The sequence below is a fragment of the Heptranchias perlo genome, chromosome 7 (assembly GCF_035084215.1).
Source record: "Heptranchias perlo isolate sHepPer1 chromosome 7, sHepPer1.hap1, whole genome shotgun sequence".
NCBI lineage: Eukaryota > Metazoa > Chordata > Chondrichthyes > Hexanchiformes > Hexanchidae > Heptranchias > Heptranchias perlo.
Window position 1 is genome coordinate 22,006,814 of NC_090331.1, and position 26,097 is coordinate 22,032,910.

The 26,097-nt window shown below is 43.6% G+C and overlaps 1 protein-coding gene across 2 annotated transcripts in view; it reads right to left on the reverse strand.

The window, feature by feature from the left end:
- Positions 1–26,097, reverse strand: part of LOC137323562 (kinesin heavy chain) — a 179,663-nt gene that overhangs the window by 44,162 nt on the left and 109,404 nt on the right. For both annotated transcript variants that reach the window (XM_067987174.1, XM_067987175.1), the window contains exons 10-16: positions 19,701–19,849; positions 16,756–16,904; positions 11,328–11,500; positions 9,442–9,510; positions 8,932–9,138; positions 8,486–8,632; positions 3,641–3,829 (exon numbers count right to left, since the gene is read on the reverse strand). In XM_067987174.1, the coding sequence (XP_067843275.1) occupies positions 3,641–3,829; positions 8,486–8,632; positions 8,932–9,138; positions 9,442–9,510; positions 11,328–11,500; positions 16,756–16,904; positions 19,701–19,849 (1,083 nt within the window). The remainder of the gene's footprint in view (positions 1–3,640; positions 3,830–8,485; positions 8,633–8,931; positions 9,139–9,441; positions 9,511–11,327; positions 11,501–16,755; positions 16,905–19,700; positions 19,850–26,097) is intronic.

The window sequence follows — 26,097 nt, forward strand, 5'->3', positions numbered from 1 at the left end:
TATTCTCTTGAGTTTAGAAGAATGAGAGGTGATCTCATTGAAACATACAAAATTCTTACAGGGGTCGACAGTGTAGATGCAAGGAGGATGTTTCCCTGGCTGGGGAGTCTAGAACCGGGGGTCACAGTCTCAGAATAAGGGGTAGGCCATTTAGGACTGAGATGAGAAGAAATTTCTTGTCTCAGAGGGTGGTGAATCTTTGGAATTCTCTACTCCAGAGGGCTGTGGAGGCTCAGTCATTGAGTACATTCAAAACAGAGATCAATAGATTTCTAGATATTAAAGGCATCAAGGGATATGGGGATGGTGCAGGAAAATGGGGTTGAGGTAGAAGATCAGCCATGATCTTGTTGAATGGAGGAGCAGGCTCGAGGGGCTGGATGGCCTACTCCTACTCCTGTTTCTTACGTTCTTATGTTCTTATCAGGTTTAGAGTAGTTATGGAAAAGAAAAAGGATCAATCAAATGTGAAAATACTTAATTGGGATCGGCTAATTTCAGTGAGTTAAAAAAGGATCTTGCCCAGGTGGATTGGAATCAAAAATTGGTAGGCAAAACAGTAATTGAACAATGGGAGGCCTTTAAGCAGGAGTTGGTTTGGGTACAGAGTGGACACATTCCTATGAAGGGGAAAGGAAGGACATCCAAAGCTAGAGCTCTCTGGATGACCAAAGATATAGAAATTAAAATGGAACAGAAAAAGGAAGTTTATGACAAATGTTAGGTTCATAATACACTAGAGAACCAAGCTGAATACAGAAAGTACAGAGGAGATCTAAAAAAGGAAGTAAGAGGGGCAAAGAGAGAGTATGAGATTAGAACATAAAAACTAGGAGCAGGAGTAGGCCGTATGACCCCTCGAGCCTGCTCTGCCATTCAATAAGATCATGGCTGATCTTCAACCTCAACTCCATTTTCCTGCCCGATGCCCATATCCCTTGATTCCCCTAGAGTCCAAAAATAGATTAGTGGCTAACATAAAAGAGAACCCAAAAGTCTTTTATAAATATGTAAATAGTAAAAGGGTAGTCAAAGGGTGGGGCCGATTGGGGACAAAAAAGGAGATCTTCTTGTAGAGGCAGAGGGCATGGCTGAGGGACTAAATGAATAATTCACATCGGTCTTCACTAGAGAAGAGGATGCAGCCAATGTAGCAGTAAAGGAGGAGGTAGTAACAATAGAGACTAGGATAAAAATAGATAAAGAGGAGGTACTTAAAAGATTGACAGCACTGAAATTGGATAGTCACCTGGTCCAGATGGGATGCATCCTAGGTTACTGAGGGAAGTAAGGGTGGAAATTTCGAAGGCTCTGGCCATAATCTTCCAATCCTCCTTAGATATGGGGCGGTGCCAGAGAACTGAAGGATTGCAAATGTTACACCCATGTTCAAAAAAGGGGAGAGGGATAAACCCAGCAATTACAGGCCAGTCAGCCTAACGTCGGTGGTGGGGGAAACTTTTAGAGGCAATAATCCAGGACAAAATTAATTGGCACTTGGAAAGGTATGGGCTAATAAATGAAAGTTGGCAAGGATTTGTTAAAGGAAAATTGTGTTTGACCAACTTGATTGAGTTCTTTGATGAAGTAACGGAGAAGGTTGATGAGGGTAGTGCGGTTGATCTTGTGTATATGGACTTTCAAAAGACATTTGATAAAGTAACACATAATAGACTTGTTAGCAAAATTAAAGCTCCATGGGATTAAAGTGACAGTGGCAGCATGGATACAAAATTAGCTAAGGGACAGAAAACAGAGAGTAATGGTGAACGGTTGTTTTTCAGACTAGAGGGAAGTATACAGTGGTGTGTACATGGGTCAATATTAGGACCACTGCTCTTTTTGATATATATTAATGACCTGGACCTGGGTATAGGCGGTATAATTTCAAATTTCGCAGATGACACAAAACTCGGAAATGTAATAAACAATGTGAAGGATAGTAACAGACTTCAGGAGGATATACACAGACTGGTGAAATGGGTAGACACATGGCAGATGAAATTTAATGTGGAGAAGTGTGAACTAATTCATTTTGGTAGGAAGAATGAGGAGAGGCAATATAAGCTAAATGGTACAATTTTAAAGGGGGTGCAGGAACAGAGAAACCTGGGGGTGCACATACACAAATCTTTGAAGGTGGCAGGACAGGTTGAGAAGGCTGTTAAAAAGGCATATGGAATCCTGGGCTTTATTAATAGAGGTGTAAAGTACAAAAACAAGGAAGTTAAGCTAAACCTTTATAAAACACTGGTTAGGCCTCAGCTGGAGTATTGTGTCCAATTCTGGGCACCACACTTTAGGAAGGATGTCAAGGCCTTAGAAAGGGTGCAGAAGAGATTTACTAGAATGATGCCAGGGATGACGGACTTCAGAAGCTGGGGTTGTTTTTCTTAGAACAGAGAAGGTTAAGGGGAGATTTGATAGAGGCTGTTCAAAATCATGAACAGTTTTGATAGAGTAGATAAGGAGAAACTGTTTCCGGTGGCAGAAGGGTCGGTAACCAGAGGACACAGATTTAAGGTGATCGGCAAAAGAGCCAGAACCGACATGAGGAAACATTTTTTTAAGTAGTAAGTTGTTATGATCTGGAATGCACTGCCTGAAAGGGTGGTGGAAGCAGATGCAATAGTAACTTTCAAAAGGGAATTGGATAAATACTTGAAGGGAAAAATTTGCAGGGCTATGAGGAAAGAGCAGGGGAATAGGACTAATTGGATAGCTTGTTCCAAGAGCTGGCACAGGCATGATGGGCCGAATGGCCTCCTCCTGTGCTGTACCTACTATGATACGTGCAGTTTGAAGAACCTGGGCTGCAGTCTCATCCTGCAATCAAAAGTGCTCAGTTAAAAGACAGTTACTATACTGCTTACAACAGCTAGTCTGCAGGAAGCAGTTTCAGCACCAAGAACTCAGTATCCATTCGCAAACTTGAAATTGTTAGCAACCAGCTCTTGTGGCTAGCATAACCATTGCCATTACCAAGAGCTGGTTTTCGGATAATCACGTGAATCTATCGCTGTCTCTCACATTCTTACACACGTGCGTGTCTCAATGGCCACATTCCCCTCAAGTATGATCAACTGTTGGTGGAGGATAATTGATCAATATTTCTTACCTACCAGGTTGGTAGATGGAGAACAGGTATACGACACAATTGTTAATACAATCTCACCATCTTACTCGTGGCACCGACCCAAGACACTAACACAAAAATCAATTAAAAACATAGAAATAGAAAGAATTCTAAATCATATAGGATGCGTTACAAACCTCCTCCTGAAAGGATTCAGGTCATTGAACGTGACACTCACTTCCATTGAAACTTTCAACTCAGGGCGTAAAATAGGCAAAAGCGGATCAGCTGCCTCTTATACACCCTGTATGATTTTCCTTTCCATTGAAATCGGGCATGCTGTAAAACGGGCAGACAATCCAATCTCATCCATTTTACACCCCTGCCGAAGTTGAACGTTACGCCCAATGATTCACAATAAAATGCAGACTGCAATTTATAAATTTGGCCTCCAACAGCCTTCAAGTATTATCAAAGCAGTCTATTTCCCCTGGATTTCTATCCTTGAACCAGATATCTGTAGAACTAGAAACAACTCCTATTTGTGCTGTAAACTTTTCATACCTGAGACACTAAGAGCTGGCAAGCTGCCAGTTCCCGCTCATTCTCATTCATTTTTTTACTGCAGTCCAGCTGTGTGCTCTCCAGCTGTTTGGCACGCTTCACCAATGTCTTGACCTCAGACTTCATTTTGCTAACATATAGACGAGCAACCGTGAACTCTTCTTCCAGCACGCCATTCATTTCTGCCATCTGGGAGAGAAAGATGGTGGTTAGATTGTCAACTATAAAAATATGACAATGGTTGGCATCTTCCTGCCTCTCCCAAATTTGTAATCAGTGGGATGGGGAAATAATTCCACCCTTTTCTCCTAGTTGTCCAGCATGCATGTCATTTTCCAATAGGAAATAGTATCCCAACAGTAGTGTAATATAAATTCCTTAGTGGCTCAGTGGGTAAATGCGCTATATGGTGTAGTACTGAGCCACATTCATCAGAAGGTCTCAGTGGTGATCTCTTGACCCTGCTGAGTTAGCACATCTCAGCCAGGACAATGGGGTGGTACAATCGCCACAGTATCCCTAGGCTAGTGCTGGGTAGGGGAGGGGGGAGGAGAAGAGAAAAGAGAGGAGGAAGAGAAAAGAGTTGGGGGGAGGGAAGAGGAAAGAGAAAGAGACAGGAGAGGGAAGAATCAGTGAGGGTTCTTACCCAGTGTTTGTACATTTACCCAGAATAGTGTTAGGTTTGGGTGTAATGGCACAGTTTGCCTGGCAGCACTCACTGACCAGTCTCACAAATGAAAAGTGGCTGTTCAGTTGTGTTACCTCAGCACGAGCTGCCACCATCATAGAGGAGAGGAAATGGGATTAAAAAATGCATTTACTTGTTTTAACTTCCAGAGATAGGTTGTGTAAATGTTGTTTTTATGAAGACTTCACCTAGCTCTTCATGTTTCCCTTCCATCCAACAATTATGAAACATTTTTCTATTTACACAAGTCATTTATCCAGTGCTTTCCTCAGTCCATATAACTGAGCTGAAGCTATTCAATATTTAAATGAACCGCTTCATCGAGTATGGGAGAGAAGAAAAAATATTTTAGAAATTGTACAGAACAGCTCAAACTGTTACTAATAATTTATTCATTTGTCAGCATTCATTATGGAACCAGATATAGCGTAGACAATTTTTTTTAAAGTTAAATTTATTACTGAAAGATCTTCACACTGAAGTTGCTATTTAAAGACTAAAGACCTGAAGTAGTTTCAGATATGGTTTGTCACCATCTCAGATGCTGCTAGGAGAGCCATTCGATTTGAAACAGAATTGTCACCTTCAAAGACAATCTAAAGCACAAGTTTATCATGAATGGAAGATTTGTAAAAAATTCACAGTCAAACCCCAGTTTAACAAATGTGTGGGAACCAGCAGAATGGTTCTGTTGGAGGCGACTAAGAAAAAAAATAATGTTGCAGTTTCAGTTCTCCGCCGGCTAATAGAGACTACTCCGAGCTAAAGGTCCCGCTACATCTTTTCTTAAAAATAGCGTTCGGTGTATGTGACTGATTTACTGTGTACATTCAAGAGAAAATGCTACAGCAGCCTCAAACACGAGGCTTGACTAAATGCAACCAGTAGAGGGAGCAAGAAGCTGCATTTATTTAATGAAGGTTTCAGATAGACTTTATTCTAGAAACAGTCAAGCTCAACTGGTTCTTCATTTTTTTCAGTATTATTTAAAATACAGCAAAGATGTGATCAATGATTATTTCACAGTGAATTCCCTCCATTTATAGAATAAAGTATCACAACTCAGCTCCTTTGATAGCCAACATTTACACCCATCTGGATCCATGAAAACCTGTTTCTGATAAGTAGAGAGTAAAAGCTATATTCTATTAAGCATATGTTTAACTGCAGATGTCCTACCATTCCAGGAATGGAGTGGCTTGATTTCCTGATTTTAATTTTATCTCTAATAATAATAGAAATGAAGGGTACATTGCACCAAAGTAACTTTGATTTATAAAAACATTTTTTCTGCTCAAGATGAGAAATGTCACAATTGGAGAATGCAATACTTTTCCACAATGAACATCCAATATCGGCAACAAAACCCTCCCTGACCAAGTGTAGCATGGGTTAGATGCAGGGCAATGCTGTCTCCACTGACAATATAACTCAAGCTCAACCTCAGAAGCGCTCTCCCTACTGCAGGGCTGTCCAACCTGTTCCCCCAGAGCCAGATGCGGCCACCCAGGCCTTGACCAACGCTTGATGTGAAGTCCTACTGTGCTTCTGTTTCTTATTTGCTGGTTTATTCTGTTTTGAATTTTGTGGGACTGGAGATTTGGAAAGGGCTGTTCTTAGCAGATGGATAAATCCACAAATCGAAACACCAAGATCTGTTAGCATCAGCAACTTGAGCTATATATACTATTGAGAACTTGGATTTAAACATTATATCTAGTGAAATTGCCAATTTGTACCGAGAACCCACATCCACCGGGAACTAAACTGACACCGCCCAGACACATTTCACATAGGATCCTTGCGAGAGAGAGAGAGAGAGAGAGAGAGCAGGGTTACATTGAAACCCTGTTTCCAGAAGTGAAAAGAACAAAGTGCTCAATCACTGCACCACCTAGTTCCTCAACATTTACAATTTTTTTTATGAAAGAGAAACTCAGGCCTTAAAGAAAAGTGGCTAAATGTACTGCCCAGTGTGACACTGATCCATACAGATGATGAAGGTCTCAGGTTCAATTCCTCATCCATGTAGAGTCAATTAATCTCAATCAGAGCAGCAGTGGGATTCAAGACAACTAGCCTCAGTATTCCTGCACTGAAAGGGGATGGGGGGGGGGGGGGCAGGGAGAGAAGAGGAGAACAGCAAGTAACTCTTGCTAGAAACAGGTTATTATCATTGAGCAAGAACAGGACCCAGCTCACTTTTCACAGTGCTCAGTCATACAGCCCACCAACACTAATTGTCCAGGCTGTTACATGAAGAATGGTTATTAGCTTGGAGTATAAGAACATAAGAAATAGGAGGAGTAGGCCATATGGCCCCTCAAGCCTGTTCCGCCATTCAATAAGATCATGGCTGATCTTCGACCTCAACTCCACTTTCCCGCCCGATCCCCATATCCCTTGATTCCCCTAGAGTCCAAAAATCCATCCATCTCAGCCCTGAATATATTCAATGACTGAGCATCCACAGCCCTCTGGGGTAGAAAATTCCAAAGATTCACAACCCTCTGCTTGAAGAAATTCCTCCTCGTCTCAGTCTTGAATGGCCGCCCTCTATCCTTCGACTATGCCCCCTAGTTCTAGATTCTAGCCAGGGGAAACAATCTCTCAGCATCTACCTTGTCAAGCCCCCTAATAATCTTATATGTTTCAATTAGATCACCTCTCATTCTTCTAAACTCCAGAGAGTATAGGCCCATTCTACTCAATCTCTCCTCATAGGACAACCATCTTATCCCAGGAATTAATCTAGTGAACCTTCGTTGCACCGTCTCTAAGGCAAGTATATCCTTCCTTAGATAAGGAGACCAAAACTGTATGCAATACTCCAGGTGAGGTCTCACTAAAGCCTTGTTCAAACATAGTAAGACTTCCTTACTCTTGTACACCAACCCTCTTGCAATAAAGGCCAACATGCCATTTGCTTTCCTAATTGCCTGCTGTACCGGCCTACTAACTTTTTGTGTTTCTTGTACGAGGACACCTAAGTCTCTCTGGACATCAACATTTAATAGTTTCTCACCATTTAAAAAATATTCTGTTTTTCTATTCTTCCTACCAAAGTGAATAACCTCACATTTCCCCACATTATACTCCATCTGCCACCTTCTTGCCCACTCATTTAACTGAAAGGCTGTTGTCCACAAATTCATACCCAGCTGCATTTAGGAGAGAGATGGTGGGAGAATTGAACCATGCTTGTTAAATGCACTGAAAATGCCTAGCTCAAAATCTTTGTTGTTCTCCTTTCCATTCCCCCACCTCACACCCCTCATCCCCCCTCCCCCCACCAATCCCCATGATGTGTGGCAATTCTTTCACAGGTGGCCTTATTCTTAACAAATCTCCTATAAAGATGAGGCCTGGCCTGCTGGAGGTACACATCAGGAATTTGTGCGTGTGTTCTTTGATATTCTGTCTGTTAATTATCATAAAATCAGCCCTATGGTCCCGAATACCAGGTTTCAAAATAATGTTGCAGGCAACCATATGAAATAAAGTCCACGGTTACTGGGAAATCTATCCACAAGTCATGACAGGCATAATGAAAGAAACTAGCATTGGTAAGACCCATTAAACCAAAATGTCAGTCCAATTCTGTTGGATCTGGGCAGATAGCTCAATATTTGTAAATACTGAGCTACTGAGTACAGTAGAAACCAGTTCTAGTGCTATATGTTCAATAGCCCAAATGATCACTATAACCAACTGATTAACCAGCCTCTCCTTCCATTGCACTATTCAGAATACGAGCAGTCTTAACTTAAGTCTCCTTCTTCTTTAATCATTAATTTTCAGGCCAAAACTGGCAGAGTGAGCAGAATGCTTCTCAACACTTACCGGTACGTTAAACAGCTGAATCAGGGTAATGAGTGATTGACGCATTCTTCTCATGAACATGCCATGAGGAGGCACCAAACAAAGTGGGGGGAGGCAGCGGTGATTATGATACCGTCAACCCAGGTCACTATTATGCACTTAATTTCAATAGTGGAGGCACTAGAAGATTATGAAAAAGAGGGAATACCTCAAGGTGGATGAATCCCCCCCAAAAAAAACTTGTTTCTTCACTGCAATACATTTTTGCTTTGTTCTACTGCATCAATTAGTTCATGTCCAGACCAGATTTTCAAGAACATTCTCTAGGAACCTACCATTTTTACTTCACTGTTGCCAATGATTCCCCCTATTTCTCCCAGGTCCTTCAACAAGACATTCAGTATCTCGATTGCCCTCTTCTTCTGGTGGTTACTGAGCTCCTGGAGTTGATTGAATTCTTTCTGAACAACTATTAAGGCACTCTACAAAAAAAAACAAAGTTTAAATGCAAAACTGCAGGTTAAAAAGAAAATAATTTGACACTTATGAACCATTTTAAAATGATGATTAGCTTCAGTAGCAATTTTCATTATTTAAAAACAAAAATTTTTAGTTTCAAAGTTGGATTGTTTTGGCAAGGTTTTTCAGGAAATACTTAAATTCAAATTGCTACTTTTAGCAATGGTCTTGCACATCCAGCAAGATCTAAAATAAGGCGAGCCGATTTCTTTCTTCCCTCTCTTTCCCCTCCTCCCCCAAACATCAAAATTGTGTCAATTACCGTTTTCTGTGCGAGTTCGTCAGTCAGCAACTCATTGGCCTTAGTCTTGTCCTCCACTTCTTGGGATTTCTGGTCATAGTTGACAGCCAGTTCCTCCAAGGCCTGAAGTACTTCTTTCACCTCATCCTTAGCTGCTTCATTTTCAAACTGCAGTCGGTTCAGTTCCTCTTGGATCTTCTCATAATCCCTCCTTGTGGAGACCAACAGCTGGAAATAGCCACACATTTTAATATCGGTATCAGCCAGATCAAAACCCTCATGGAAATCACAAGGGATTCAAAACATTTCACTGGAAGAAAAGCCTGTAGTGCAGTCCCGGTGATAACTGGCACTTAAACCCACCTCAAGTGAACAAGTCATAGCAATGTTCCATCAGATCCATACATTGTATTTGACACAATCTCTGAAAGACTTCAAACAGTTCATCCCCATTTTTGGTCATTCCTTTTACCTTGATACATTTGGATTAAACAGCCATAAACATTGATATTACTGTATGCAAAAACTCACCTCCTCCTGGTCCAACATCTGCTGCTTTAGATTCTCAGTCAGCTGGCTCTGCTGGTTGATTTCTTCATCCTAAACAAAACAAAAATCAGAGGGAAATTCAACAGGAGATTATGGTAACATCCCAAATTACTGACTCACAGATTCCCAGGAATGTTTGCTGAAATCTGCTTGTACAGGAAATATTTCTGTTTTATAAAATAACACTCATAATATTATCACCCATTCAATTTAAATGCAGAATGGCAAGAGGAATTTCAGACAAATGTGCTAAAAGTTCATAATCTAATACCCAATGATGTAATTTAACATTAACAGACGTTTAACATTAGAAAATGCTCATATCGGTTTTAGTTCACAGAGATATCACCACCATCTATACAACAAGCCATTTTAAGAGAGATTTTAAAACAGTTGAAATATGTGAATTTGAGAGTGGTTACTTGTCAAGTGACCATGATTCCTATCAAAAAATGTTGGGTTCTAAGAACTACCAACTTTATTTAGAAAAACTTAAAATACACAGTGCATGATAACACTTCTTAACAAGGTAAAATGTTAAGGAGTTCCTCATATGCAAAAAGAATGTAATTACTTGATGCTGCTGAGAGAGAAGTCATTTTAACAGGTTGGTGCCATGTTGGGTAGAGTTGACCACAACAGTATTAAACTAGACCCGTCTCCATCTTGCAACCAAAGAATGAAAAGTTTAGTGCAAGAATGCTGAATATTTTGGCATGCAATTCCTCTCCCATATTTTAATGGAGGCACTAACCTGTTTATTTCAAATGAATGCATTAACCATTCAAACAATAATGCTCGCTTAACTTAATTTGAAGGCCTAATTGTGCTCATGAAGGCCCTGGCTGCAACACAAGGATAAAATTAGGCTTAAAATAAAGATTATAGTGAGCTCATCTAGCCTACAGATTTTGGCAAAGGTCTGCTTTACTGGGGAATATCACATGGACAATGCAATGGCTGTTCAAGTTTGATAAACACAACACAGAAAACAGGAAAAATTCTAAGCTTTATTCCTTTAAAAAAAAATCCTAAGTCAATGGCCCTGAATTTGCTGGAGTGGGACATCTCGTGTTGAGCGCCATGAGTTGGATTTTTTTTTCTCACCTTTCAGCTCCAATTATTTTTGAGCCACAAATTGCTGGAAGTGCGAATTGATACCAGTGCGGCGAGGTCAATGGGTATCTGGCACCTTGGTGAACGACGAGACCAATAGTCTATTTCCTTAATCAATTAAATTTAAGGATAGAGAAAGAAACAAAGCAAACGACGGAAAAGTAAATAGGGTAAATCAAAGTCAAATTCGATACAGAAAGAGAAATAATGAAAGGGAAGGAAAGATTATATTAAGAGAGAGAAAAAAGGAGGCAGAAAGGAAAAGTAAGGAAAACATTTTGAAATTTAAAATTTAAAAACCCCTAAGAACAATTTACTACCTGCAGAACTGAGACTCCACAGTTTCAATTGTTCCCTCTCTGGGCCTCCAAGGTTGAGTGGTATGTCAGGACCATAAATCACCCCACTAACAGGGTCCTTACACTGTGAAATAGCAGCTCCAACTTTCTGCGGAGCAAATCCAGCAATTTCTTGAAACTCACGGGGAGGTTGACAGTGAGATGCTGTTTCTTGTGAGGCTAACGGAAGAGCAGCGCAAATCGTCCAGTAATTTATGGCAATTCACAACTCATGGCGTATCTCTTCCTCACCACAAATTGCTGTTTTTTTACACTAATAACGACGTGAGCATTAAACTCGCCATTACTTCCCCAGCGAATTCTGGGCTGTTATTTCCACAGAAGAACAAGAGGGCACAACATGGTACGGCACATCTCTATTAATGTGAGGCAAATCTGTCATCAAGTACAAACCTTGTCATCAAGCTGTTTATACAAATTACTGATCTCTTCCTCTAACTTCACCCTCTCCCCTGCTGTAATTTTGGGTGCTGGAGCAACATTGTCAATGGTTGTCTGGTTGTCACATGGCTCCAAGGTCTTTTGGTCTTTGGCGTCAATTTGTTCATCTTCAGGCACAGACTCACCTGCAAGGAGAGTAAGGACACTGCATGTTGGAACCAAGACAACTGGTTTCCATGGCAACACAGCCTGCCCATGTACGTGTAATGCATGTACCAAAAGAGAGGAGAAACTTTCATTTCAAGAAGCTACCAGCAGGCCAGCTATGAATGAAAGACTACAACAGACTAGCTAAACTGAAACAAAATCATCATACTTAAAAAGCTCCTGTGACTTTTTTTTAAAACTGACTTAGTTGTATTCTTGTTAAGTGTTTGGGCAGTTGTCTCTTTTGAAAATAAAGGCTAATTGTACTACTATTTATTTTACCTAGAAATAAAAATGGTTAATGGATGTTGCTACAAAGTGGATTTTAAAGATCTCAGGTATTTTAACTTGAGAAATAAAAATAGATTTCCAATAAAGCAAACAGATGGTGTAATGGTATAGCTGAGCATTATTTGTCACACCAAATTCTGTACACGTGCAAGAGAAGTGCTCATGGAGTAAGAAGGTTGTTTCCAACAGCCACAGAATCAGAATATGCTGCTAATATTGTAGATTTGCCCATGAAGGTCCTTACAGTTGCACTGCTAACCAATAATATTGAATACTAACAAATCCATCCCCCTCTCTTGCATTCCATCAAAAACAAAGCACTTTGTACATTATTGATGCTTTCGTTTCCCCCTCGATCAATTTGGCACCAACTGCTAATAGAGTCAAGATTGCACTTATAGTTTCCCACAATTCACAACATATTATTACAGCAGAATGTTACACATTTTGCATGATTAGTCTTTATTATAGACTAGCAGCACTTCTGTTGCATTGCTCACAATAATCCAAACGATGCACTATTTTGTATTGACAGGAGCTTTATACCATGTGGTGCATATTATAGCATATAACAAGGGGATCTTTACATTTATTAGGAAAAGGCTACCAAGACATAAAGGGACTACCGAGAGGAAATCCATCTGCTGCTAATAATATTTACCATGGCCTGTCCCTTTAAGGTCCCAAATTATCCATCTACTCCCTGTAGGAGGTGCTCTAAATTGGCACATCATGAGGTAAATTAGAGGCCAATTAATTTTGTTTCTAAATTAGCAGCCGAGACGGGTATGACAGGTGAAATAAAACAGAAAATGCTGGAGAAGAGTTAACGTTTCAGGTTGAACTAATCCAGTTCTGACGAAAGGTCTTCGACCTGAAACGTTAACTGTTTCTCTCTCCACAGATGCTGCCTGACTTGCTGAGCTTCTCCAGCATTTTCTGTTTTTATTTCAGATTTCCAGCATCGGCAGTATTTTACTTTTGACAGGGTATGACAGGTATTGTGAGATATTGGGCTCGATTTTGCCAGGCCTGCGGGTTTCCGGCGGGTTGGGTTTCAGGAGCGTGGTCAACACGCTCGGAGAAATTAGTGGGTTGCCCGCGCGATCGTAGCAGGCAACCCACTAATAGGCATCAATTACCTGATCCTCCGGGGTCCGCGGCGCTGGCCTGCGCGTCAGGCGGGCTGCGCATGCGCAGTACGATCTGTCAGCTGGAGGCTCTCTAGTTAAAGGGGCAGTCCTCCACTGACAGATGCTGCAACCAAAGGATCAAATTGCAGCATGGAGCAGCCCAGGGGGAAGGCTGCTCCCAGTTTAATGATGCCTCACCCCAGGTATCATCAGATGGGGTGAGGAGGGGGGGGGAGGACACAGATCTTCCCCCCGGCGGGTGGGAGGAAGCGGCCTGCCTCTGCCACCAAGAAGGCCTGGCTCGAGGTGGCAGAGGAGGTCACCAGCGCCACCAACATATGGCCCACCTGCATACAGTGCAGGAGGCGCTGCAATGACCGCAGTAGGTCAGCCACAGGGAGAACACAAAGTCTTTCCCCTACACTCCGTCTGCCACAACACTGCCCCCACCCCACATCTCCTTCGGCACCGCCAACACTACTCTGTCACATCACCCTTCATACCCACTCAAACCCCATCCTCATCTTACCTCCACCTACTCACCTCGCCAGTACTCATCCTGCCACTAACACGCAACCCAATCCTCATACAATCTCATTGCTCCATCCCATACTCACCCTCTCGTGCATCTCCCTCACGGCCAGCCTCACTCAACCTGCCACCACCTGTGCTGCAGCCACAGGGCATGCATCACATATGTGCGGTAGGCAGTGTAAGGCAAACGTGTCGTGAGCATGAAGTGGGTGCACAAGGGTGTCTGAGGGTTTGTCATGGGTGTTACCTCTATTGAATTTCAGAGCAACAAACAGCACACATTATATTGACACCACCACTGCCATGTATCCGCGAATCCTGTCCGTTGTGTCCAATAATGCCCGCTACTGGGTATCACTATGAGGACCCACCACTGATGCCACCCATCGTGTTACTGCAGAGTAGGTGCAGGTGCATTTGCAGGGCTCTTCCGTGCCGACGACTGAGAGACATCGGCGGTGTAGCCGGCTGCACCCTGGAAGGATGCAGAGGAGAAGTTGTGGAGGGCAGTGGTGACTTTGACAGCGACAGGTGAGCAGTTGGTGCTGGGGCCAGCCAGGAGCAGCTCGGCATGAAAGAGCCTGCAGATCTCCACGACTACATGTCAAGCGAATCTGCGCCTCCGTGTGCACTACTGCTCGGAGAGGTCCGGGGAGCTGCGCCTCGGTCTGTGGACCTTGTGGCGAGGGTAGTGCCCTCTGCGATGCGTCTCTCTCTGCGGTAGCCCTCCCTCCTGCTGTGCAGGTGGTCATGCAACAACACCGTGTTGGGGGGCTCCACGTCTCTGCGGCGGACGGCGTGGACTGCGAGGCTGCTGGGGCTGGTCATGCTGTTCGTCCTCCGAGGGTGTCCACGCACCACCCATCTGGCAGGTGTTGGTCTGAGGGGTTGTGCAGGGTAGGTGGGTGGTTCCTCGGACTAGGGCTGCGGTTTCGTGTCGGTCTGTCCTCTGGCTTGGCGGGGGGTGGTGGGGGGCAGGAGTTGCCCTATGTGACGCGGTGGCCTCCTGCGTGGGTGAGGGCTCTCCCCCATGGAGTGCACCTTGGCAGCTGCCACAGGCTGCTGGCTGCAACACGCCTGGTTGGAGAGAGACTGTTTCCCCCAGTGTGTGAAACTCACTGCCTTGAACCTAAAATCCCACACTTCCTCTTTTGACAGCTGCTTCAGCTCATTAACTGACCAACAAGCAAGGTAAATACTCTCAAGTGGAACCCCGCTGGCTTTAATTGCCTGCGGGATTCCCACCAGCGGGGCTTGCGCGCGCAGCCCCGCACGTCAGCGCGGTACCCGGAAGTGGCCGGGATTTCGCCGCGATCCGGTCACGTGACTGGATATCGGGATTTTCGGGGCCCCCCCGCTGGAAACCCGCCGGAAACCCGACGCGAAAATCGAGCCCATTATATTTCTATGAAACTGGTACCTGCCAAATGGACCACAATTGCTTTTCTGGTACTATACATTTCTATGTTCCTAGGCTTCTAAATTCCCAACTCCTTCTCTTGGGAGAGGCCTGTTTATCATATTCAGCAGAAACCAGCAGGAAGTGACTGGCCTTCTCAAAATTGTTCGGTTATGATTTGTCGGCTGGTTAATGAATGACATTTTTACACTGTCTCTGCGGAGCTTCAGCACATCTTCCACCCAAGTTACGGTGGCAGATTGGGAGAACTCTGTGGAAATTCTACTCCACAATGTTGCCATACATGAGTAACTAAAAAAACTCTGCCAAGACAATAATATCTTTGTGTGCTTTATCACCATGCGTATCAGGACACAAGTCTACCTCAGGCATCCTTGTGTACTCTATAGGAATGTGTCAGTCCCAACTCCCTAGGCAAATGCTAAAGCTGGCTTCAGATTGATGGAGACTGGATGGGATGCCTTCAGTTTTGCCTCAAGCCCGCTTATATTATTCTTTTCATCTATAAATCTCATCTTGCATTGAATGTGTCAATTAAATTGGAATCCAAATTCAGGGCCCTCAACAGTCTTTCCATGGATGGCTATTTATAGCCCAGAGCTTAGCAATACTAATCACTGTTTGCAGCTCCTTGGCTAACCAGTATATTATTATAAATAATTATCTTTCTTTCCCACTTGAGTCCACAAACTTTATGTCCTCACTGTATAATGATTAGACTCAATTCCCTTCGAAATTGAGTATTTTATACTAAGTAGAGTTTTTAAAATGCAGGAAAGAAGGAAGGAAAAATGCAAGAATGTATAATACAATGAGTAAAATAATGTCTTCACCTCTGGGACCCACACTCGAATCCAGCCCTGACCCGAAAAGACCCAAAAGTGAAATAAATTTTGGCCAACCTCAGTTCCTATTGGATATAGGTCTACAATACAAAACTGCCCACAACTAAGAATTAAACTCGCATTCTCACACAGCTGGTTCTAAAGCTGGCTAGTGTGGGAAATAACTGAGGCAGTACAAAGTGCAGGCAGATGGTTGGGCCGGAGTAAAGCTTCATCCTGCATGCCATATCAAACCTGATTTTGCACATTGGTGACACTGGGTATAAACAATGGAAGAATAACTTCCACAATGGCTTAATGAGTTTTCCAATGCACAAATGAGTTATTTTGTGGACATTCCAGTGTTGAAATACACCTATGTGCATCTTCGCAAAAGCACGTCAGGTTCACTTCCATGTAAATATTCAGATGCTAGGAGTGCAGCACAAACAGTATAATACTTCGAATTTGGGATTATAGAGGGAGATTTCATGCCTTATTTATACTATAAGGTCGCCAAGAGGCAGGAGGAAGCCCATAAAATAAAAGGATCCGATACGGGTGCCATTAAGGACACCAAAACTCAATGTCAATTTCACTATCTGACAACAATTGTCACTAATGGCAAAGCTAAATGACTCCCAGCGAGACATTTGCCATTGACTTCGAACTAATTGTGCACACGGTTGTCCTCTTATTGCTGAATTTTCACCCTGAGATATAAGCTTGAGAACTGAGCACCATCAGGAACCAACTCTATTGGGTTCTGTTTTTAAAAAATGGTCATGAAAGGATTAAACTATGCATTACACAGAATGCAATATGGACTAAAGGAGGAATTAAACTAATTTTCCAGGAATTTCATAGAGAAACCATATAAATAAATATCCTATGAATTTATGAATCACCAATAAATACGTAGATTTCAGTTAAGCCAATAGTAAATTCCATACTTCCTCTCTGATTCCCCATCCATGACACTCTACTTAATGGTTAATAGCCTTAAATTAGATCCAGCTTTGATGAATTACCATTTCTCCATCTGTTTAATTCCATCTCCAGATGCTGAAGAGCATTCTTTAGGGACTTGCTTTTCTCCTTTTCCTTCTCATATTTCTTCTTCCATTCTTCTGCCGTCAACTCCAGGTTGACAGATGCAGTGTTCTTGATGGTCTTGGCTCTATTAGAGGCAGATATTTATGAAGAGCAATTTACTGCATAGATATAGCGCTTGATATTAAAAGTAAAAAAACGGTGGGTTGGGGGCGGGGAGGCCATTGAAAATTGCCGCCATTTCAGACCCACCCCCAACCCACCTCCAACCCCCTATTTCCGGTTTTCACAGGGGCGGGACGAGGCAGCCAACCCACTCCCAGGAAGTGTGTTGGGCCATAAAACCTTTCAAGGAGGATTCAGGCCTCAATTTTTCACGTCCTCATGTCAAAATTGTAAGGATGCTCTATTCCCTAACCCCATCCAAGCCAACTCAAGTAGTATAGGAACCACCCTGATATGCTAAGAAAACTATTTCTTCTCAAACTGAAAAATATCCTCACAAGGAATTATACATTGCGCATTTGGCCAATAGCCTTTTAAAAGAATGGTTTTTTTTTAGAAAAGTTTTGTATCAGTGTATCAGCAAGGTAATCTCACTGTAAACAAACACGCTGCCGTCTTGACGCACTGGCCGATCCCACTTCCTCACTTTCCAACTAAGCATGCCCAAATGACACGATGGGAGGTGGAGTTCACCCACCCTCCTGAGAAATCAACCAGTAACATAAGAAAGCATTGACCAAGGACAGGCCTTCTGGTCCATCATGCTCACTCCTTTTCACAAAGCATGTCCCAGCTACCTTATCACAGACTCCGTTTTACCTCCTTAAATCATCTGAGGGAAAGTTCCAAATAATTACTCCCTGATCCCAAAGGTCATGAAGAAAACCTCCAGAAAATTCACCATCCCTACATCTGTACTGTTCACCCGGCCTGCAATTCTTCACAAACAAAGCTCTATTCCCTAACCCTATCCAAGCCAACTCAAGTAGTATAGAAACCACCCTGTCCTGCTGGAATATCTTGGTCTGTATATACTGCTATAATCTCTAATCCCATTTTGACTGGAGTCTGTGGGGAAAAGGGGATTTTACTTCTTCCAAACCTCAAAATTATGGTTGGTATGACATTGAAGGGTTAACCAAATATTAGTTTGAATTTTTCAGCAGTACAAAGATAGTTACGTAACATACAATCCTATTGATTTCAATGGGTTTGCTAAAACTTGCAGATTAACACCTGTATAATGGATCATCCAACAAAATGGAAAAATCAATAATCTTAATAATCAGTTGTGAACTGCAATTGGGAGACATTTAAATAGCTAAAATAGTGCTGGGAGGCTAGGACAGATGGTAACTGACCAATATTTCTGAGGAATGGAGTGCAACAGGGTTAGGAAATTCATGTTTACTGATCAGGCATTAGAAATTCCCTCTTGAAAGGAGCCAGGGAGCAGTGGAACATACTGTACTGGTGAATACAGTGTCCAAGACCCACAAGAGCTAGAAAGAGATCAGAAAAAGACATTGGGCCTCATGAAATATGCTAAGGTAAGCCAACAATACTGCTCTACATAGCAAACACTTCACCCATATATAAATGCAATAAAAAAGTCCCTCTCTGCTAACTGTTTAATCCTTTCATGCTGGAAGATGCTAAATAGTAAGAATAGTTGCTTGAATTGGTGCTGCCATAATAGAACCAGGGCAGGAATGCTTTGATTGTTTGGAAACACTTAAGTTATATGCTATAGTTAAAATTAGGACGTGCATATTGCACCTTGTGTGCACAGTAGTAATTCTTATAGCCTTTCTACCACTCCTCCTTCAAATAATGGGCGCAAAGATGATTGCCTTAAATGATGGCCTTGAGAGAGTTTCTGGTGAAGCAAGCATTCACCTGAATGATTCTGTGTTGATGGTGACATATCATCTGGACGATGAGGCAATAAATACCTTTCAGCTCATATAGCTGTCATCAGCAAATTTTGAGATTGTGTTCCCTATACTCAAGTTCAAAATATCTTTTTATACAGAGAACAAAAGTGGACCTAGCACTGAACTCCTGGGGTGCACCATTTCAACCCCTTCGAGTCCAAGCAACACCAATTTCCCTAGCTCTGTTTCCTGTCTGTCAACCTGAATTTTTCTAACAAGCCTCCTGTTATTCACCTTATTGAATGCCTTCTGAAAATTATTATCCATTGCATCTGCTGCATTCCCTTTATCTATCCAATCAGTCACTTCTTCAAAAAACTATTAAATTTGTCTAACACAACTTGCCTTTAACAAATCCATTTTGGCTGTCCTTGACTTGGATTATGCTTCCTCAATCTACTTTATCCAATGAAAATATGCTCAGCTATTCTCAATGAGTTCGAAGTCCTGAAATCACCTTTGGGACTTCTTTCTGCATCAAGTATATTTTTGAAAGCAGAATGACCATAATTGCAGTTAATGTTCCAAATCTGGCCACGCACTGATCTGTATAAAGTTAGAATAATTTCTTTTGACTTATGGTCAAATGCCCTCAAGATGGATCCGAGTATTAGATTAGCTTTGCTGATAAGACCTTGACATTGATTAGAAACTTTGAATGGTCAATATTCACATCCAAAATCTTTTCATTTGCTTCTCTAACAAATGAGTGTGACTGTGAAGTCCATATAAAATGTTTATCTTATTAAACTGCCCAGCCGACTCATAGCCTAAAAGCCCATAAGTAAAGTGGAATCTCTGCACAGAATTCTGATTTTTAAAAAAATAAGCAGGTTAATTTATACTATAGAACTGGTAACTGGTATCTTTACTAAATTGCTAGTAACTTAGCTATGTTAAATGATCCTACGGTCACACTTTGTCTCTCACTTGTGAACTTAGTTTAAAGCACTATATGTCAGTTTAGATGAGGCTCCTACCTCTGGCCAAACATAAGGGTGGTTTTTGTTTCAGCATCATTGAAAATGGAGGGTGAGCAACAGATAATTATGGTCGTTCGGCAGTTCCCACCAAGCGAATCCTGGAGAATTCGGGTCATTTTACTGTCGCGGTATGGAACATGTGTTTTCTGCAAACAAAAAAAAACATAATATAGTTAACAGGAAAGGCAACTGATTTGAAATTGTAAAATGTTAACTTGATATCATTAGTAATTGGCCAACGGTACAGTTTTGATCTTGTGAAATTAAATTAATATTTTTAATGTCTCAAATATGTCACTCTTTGGGCTTTCACGCAATTCTCTGCTAAAAGTTGAAATCTAAGATTTTTCTTTTAGGGTAGCGAGGGATAAATGGAGGAAGGAAATAAATGTCTCTTAGCCAGACACCTGGGGCTTCATTTTAGCAACCGCTATCAGGTGCATTCCTGGCGGGGGGGGGCTCCGAAAATCGGGGAATCCCGGAGCGGGTCCGGAGCCCGGCTCCAACCCGCCCACTTCCGGGTTCGCCACAGACGCGCCAACGTGCGAGCGCAGCCCCCGTATGTGGGACTCCCGCAGGCAATTAAAGCCAGCGGGATGCCACTTAACAATATTTACATAGCTATTTCAGGTCATTAACTGACCTGATTAAGGGAATATGTGAGGAGGGGTGGGATTTTAGAGGCAACTGGGACTGTTTCCCATACTGGGGGAAACATTCCCAGTTCAAATGGACGTGTTGCAGCCGTCAGCCTGTGGCAGCTGCATAGGTCCATTTGACAGGTGTGGGGGGTGGGGGAGACCCTCACTCATTGCAGGAGGCCACTCTGTCACTTGGGACAAAGTTTGGCCTCCACCACCCTCCTCCTGACAATCAAATTCATAAACTTGCACACTTACCCCGGGGTCCAGAGACATGTACCTACCTTGCGAACCCCCTCAGATGTACATCTTCTGGATGGGGGCCGCCGTAGCTTCAGTCATGACCTCCTCGGAGGGCGAACAGCATCACCAGCCTCGCCGGCCACGCCGTCCACTTCTGACACGTGGAGCTCCACAACACAGTGCTGTGACACATCCACCTGCACAGCAGGAGGGAGGGCAACCGCAGAGAGAGATGCGTCGCAGAGGGCACTACCCTCGCCACAGAGTCCACAGACCGAGGCTCAGTTTCCTGGACCTCTCTGAGCAGCAGTGCACACGGAGGCTCAGAGTCACTTGACATGTAGTCATGGACATCTGCAGCCTCCTTCATGCCGAGCTGCTCCCGGTTGGCCCGAGCACCATCTTCTTACCTGTCGCTGTCAAAGTCACCACTGCCCTCAACAACTTCTCCTCCGCATCCTTCCAGGGTGCCACCGGGGACATCGCCGTCGTCTCTCAGTCGTCTGCGCAAAAGAGCCCTGCAAATACACCTACACCCACTCTGCAGTGACACAATGGGTGTCATCAGTTGTGGGTCTTCTTAGTGATCCTCAGGAAAGGGCATTATTGTATAAACCAGACAAGATTCGCAAAGACGTGGCAGTAGTGGTGCCAATATAATATGTAATGCGAGTTGGTCAGAAATTCAATATAAGTAAAAACCATGACAAACCCTCAGACACCCTTGTGCATCCCCTTCATGCTCATGACACGTTTGCCTTACGCTTCCTACTGCACATATGTGATGCATGCCCTGTGGCTGCAGCACAGGTAGTGGCAGGTTGAGTGAGGCTGACTGTGAAAGAGATGCACGAGAGCGTGAGTATGAGATAGAGCCATGAGATTGTATGAGGATTGGGTTGAGTGGTAGTGGCGGGATGAGTACTGGCGAGGTGAGTAAGTGCAGGTAAGATGAGGATGAGCTTTGAGTGGGTATGAGGGGTGATGTGACAGTAGTGTTGGCAGTGCAGAAGGAGATGTGGGGTGGGGGCGGTGATGTGGCAGATGGAGTGCAGGGGAATGAGTAAGTGTACTCACTTTGGCTGACCTACTGAGGTCATTGCAGCGCCTCCTGCACTGTATGCAGGTGGGCGATATGTTGGTGGTGCAGGTGACCTTCTCCGCCACCTCGAGCCAGGCCTTCCTGGTGGCAGAGGCAGGCCGCTTCCTCCCGCCCGCCGGGGGGAAGATCTCTGTCCTCCCCCTCCTCCTCACCCCATCTAATGATACCTGGAGTGAGGCATCATTAAACTGGGAGCAGCCTTCCCCCTGGGCTGCTCCATGCTGTAATTTTTTCTATTTGTTGCAGCATCTGTCAGTGGAGGACTGCCCCTTTAAATAGAGCTCCTCCAGCTGACAGATCTTACTGCGCATGCGCAGCCCGCCCGACTCGCAGATCAGCAGTGGGGAACCCGGAGGAGCAGGTAAGTGGATCCAATTAGGCTGCGATTGCGCGGGGGGCAGACTGATTTCGCCGGGCGCGTTACCCACGCGCCCAATAGCCCCCCCGCCACGAACCCGCATCCCTGGTAACATCGAGCCCCTGGAAGCAAGTCAAGTCATCCGTCTGCGTACCTTATGCTGGGAAATATTATATGGGTTGAGGGGTAGATTGGGAATAGGGAAAATTGTGATAAAAATATACTCCATGTAGCAGTTTAGCATTCACTGCTGATAAAGCATTTAATCCAAAATTTTAACATTTCTTTTCAGATGTTGACTAACTGATTATATATTTCCATCAGATTTTGTTCTTGGTTTCAATATTTTCCAACAATCAGGGGTTTTTGTATTTCTAGCCATTATTTTTTTCACTTCTCACAAATGTTCTCCCCTCCCCTCTCCTGAAGACATTAACTTCTTGTTGGGGTCCTATTTCATCAGCATAGGACGCCCCCCAGTACATTTCCCGAGTGGCCGTTATCCATGTGTATGCCTCAACAGCAAGTGGTGACAGGCTACTCACCACAGGAGGCATCATGGCAAAGCCCAGTGCCACCCTCACCTAACCACTACATATGCACTTCCAGCAGATAGCAACCAGGAAAAGGCCACCTGTAGGGGCTCTACTAACACCATGATTTAGATCAGCTAACAACATAGACTTGTAATCTAACTTGAGACTTTCCTGATCTCTTTGTCTCAGCTACTCACTAGACAAACCTTACCAAACTATTGGGGGACCAGTTCAGGATCTTATTTATATTAAGTAAATGACCCAGGACCCACACAATACTGAGCTCTGGAAATATATTTTTACAAATTGTAGCCTGCAAATGCCCAAAAATATGGTCCATCCTAAGCATCTCAATGAGTGTAAGTATGGTCCACTTCTGTGGAGACTAGGATAGCGAACAGGAATAGACGAGTATCTTCTGAATCACAGGGGTGCAACTTACAACAATTCACTTTAAATTGGGCAGTGAAAAGAGATTTCTTTTAAACAAAAAAAAATGCTGGAAGAACTAGGCTGAAATTGATCAGCGAAGTTGACAACTCTCCCAAAAAAAACAATCATTGTTCTCACAATAACAGAGTTTATGGGCCCGATATTAGGAGGGAGGCGGGTTGGCAGTGGGGGTCGACTGGGCGCGTGGGTAACACGCCCAGTGAAATCAGTGGGTTTGACATGTGATCGTAAGTAAATTGAAGCCACTTAATGTGGCTTCCGGGTTTCGCGCTGGAAAGCTGCACAGTGGGCGGACTGAGCACCCGTATCATAGGCTGTCAGCTGGAGGAGCCCTATTTAAAGGGGCAGTCCTCCACTGACTGATGCTGCAGAAAATAGGCAAAATTACAGCATGGAGCAGCCCTGGGGGAAGGCTGCTCCCAGGTTTAATGATGCCTCACTCCAGGTCTTACTGGATGGGGTGAGGAGGAGGAGGAGGGAGATTTTTCTCCCGGTGGACGGGAGGAAGTGGCCTGCCTCTGCCATCACGAAGGCCTGGCTCGAGGTGGCAGTGGAGGTCACCAGCACCACCAACAAATCATGCACCTGCATACAGTGCAGGAGGCACTTCAATGACCTAACCAGGTCAGCCGAAGTGAGTACTCTTACTCATTCCCCTGCACTCCGTCTGCCACATCACCACCCCCACCCCAAATCTCCTTCTGCACTGCCAACACTACTCTGTCACATCACTCCTCACACCCACTGAACCCTCATCCTCATCTTACCTGCACTTACTCACCTCGCCAGTACTCATCCCACCACTACCACTCAACCCAACCCTCATACAATCTCATGGCTCCATCTCATACCCACCCTCTCATGCATTTCTTTCACGGTCAGCCTCACCCAACCTGCCACTACCTGTGCTGCAGCTACAGGACATGCATCATGTATGTGTAGTAGGCAGCGTAAGGCAAACGTGTCATGAGCATGAAGGGGATGCACAAGGGTGTTTGAGGGTTTGTCATGGTTTTTACTTATATTTGATTTCTGATCAACTCACATTACATATTATATTGTCACCACTACTGCCACGACTTGGCCATTCTTGACTGGCTTGTGCAATAATGCCCTTTCATGAGGTTCTCCATGAACACCCTTGATGCCACCCATTGGGTCACCCTACAGCGGATGTATGTGTAGTTGCACAACTACTTTGTGCAGGTGCCTGTTGCACAGCACTGTGTTGTGTAGCTCCACGTGGCGGAGGTGGACGGCATGCCTGGCGAGGCTGGTGATGTTGTTCGACCTCCAATGGAGTGATGAATGCAGCAATGGACCCCCCCCCCCCACATCCTGACGGTATGAGTGTGAGGGGGGTCCACAAAGTAGGTAAATGTGTTTGGACAGCAGAGTTTAGGGTATGATTTAATAATTTGGAGTGTGGAGACAATGGTGCGGCAGGCAAAACTTTGTCTGAGGTGACAGAGTGCCCTGCTGCAATGAATGAGGGTTTACCCCGCACCTGTTAAAGGGACCTTTGCAGCTGCCACTGGCTGCTGGCTGCAACACACCTGTTTAAACGGAGTGTTTCCCCCAGCATGGGATACACGCTCTGGGTAGTCCAAAATCCAAATCCTCCTAAAATCTCCTAATGAGGTCTGTAAACGACCCCAAGTACCCAGATAATGATCTTAAGTGAGATCCCGCCGGCTTTGATTGGTGGGAGTCGCGCATGCGGGGGCTGCGCGTGCACCGATTCGCGTCATTGGGGAACCCGGAAGTGGGCGGGTTGGAGCCGGGCTCCGGACCCGTTCCGGGATTCCCCAATTTTAGGAACTCCCCCCGCCACAAACACACCCGCTCGGCCATCCGAGAATTGACCCCAATGAGTCTAAAGCAATGATGCTTTTTGTACTTTTTGTTGCAAATTGAATGCACATGGAAATTAAATAAGTAAAGAAAGACATGGATTGATAAAGTATCCGACACTCTTAATATTTTCTCAAAACACAGTCCCTCCTTTAAAGCTACATTCCTTCCTCAAACAAAGCAGGTTGTAATTGCTGCAACCACTGCACCAGAGAAAGAAAACACCTCTTGGGATTTCTGTTATTGGTTTCTCACAAGTTAGCTTTTATCTTCAGGTCATTCCTCTTTCATTTATATTGTCATATAAGTCTGTGAAACCTATTAAAACCCCATGCTAAGTGCATTGTGTTTTGATGGCCTGGAATCTCTTCATTTGGAAACTGGGCCCAGATTAAGTCCAACTTTTCTGAGATCAGCCCAGCCTGGGACTTCTCTTCCAATTATGCAAAGAATTGAAGGATAAACTATATAGAGACAAGTATACAACAACCATATGGTCATCGCCTCAGTAAATATAAAGGTAAGGAAAGCATATAAGGTGGAATTTCATAGACCCGCTCGCAACAGCATGTCAGATAATCAGGGTTATTGTGTCATAGTTCTATTGCTGACACTACTTACATCTAGCAATGCTCCGTGACAGAAATGGAGCCTTGCAAAATTATCCCTATGTTGTGTGGTTTGATAAAAGCTCTATACTTAAGCCAGTTGTGGTCACTGAATTGACCAGTCCATTAATCACATGTTCATTGGGTTTATGGCACTGTTTATGGCACTCACTCACCTGACGAAGGAGATAATCTCCGAAAGCTTGTGATTTTAAAATAAAATTGTTGGACTATAACCTGGTGTTGTAAGATTCCTTACATTTGTCCACCCCAGTCCATCACCAGCATCTCCACATCATTGATAGTTATAGTATGTAATAATATACTCTATTCACGCTTTCACTGTTTTGTAATTGTATTGTTCAACAAGGTTGAAACATCATACATGTTTATATGCATCCCTTCAAAGTTCTGTGATTAAATAGTTCGCCCCCTCCACATTCCATGCGATTTGGTTCAATTAGCCATTACATCATTATGGCATCAATGCATCATCAATCCTTCCTTTCCAATCAGATAGTATAATTCAAATGTGACGTAGTTTAGTAAATATTAGCTTATGGTAAAATCACAATGTAAATACAAGGCAAATAGGAAAT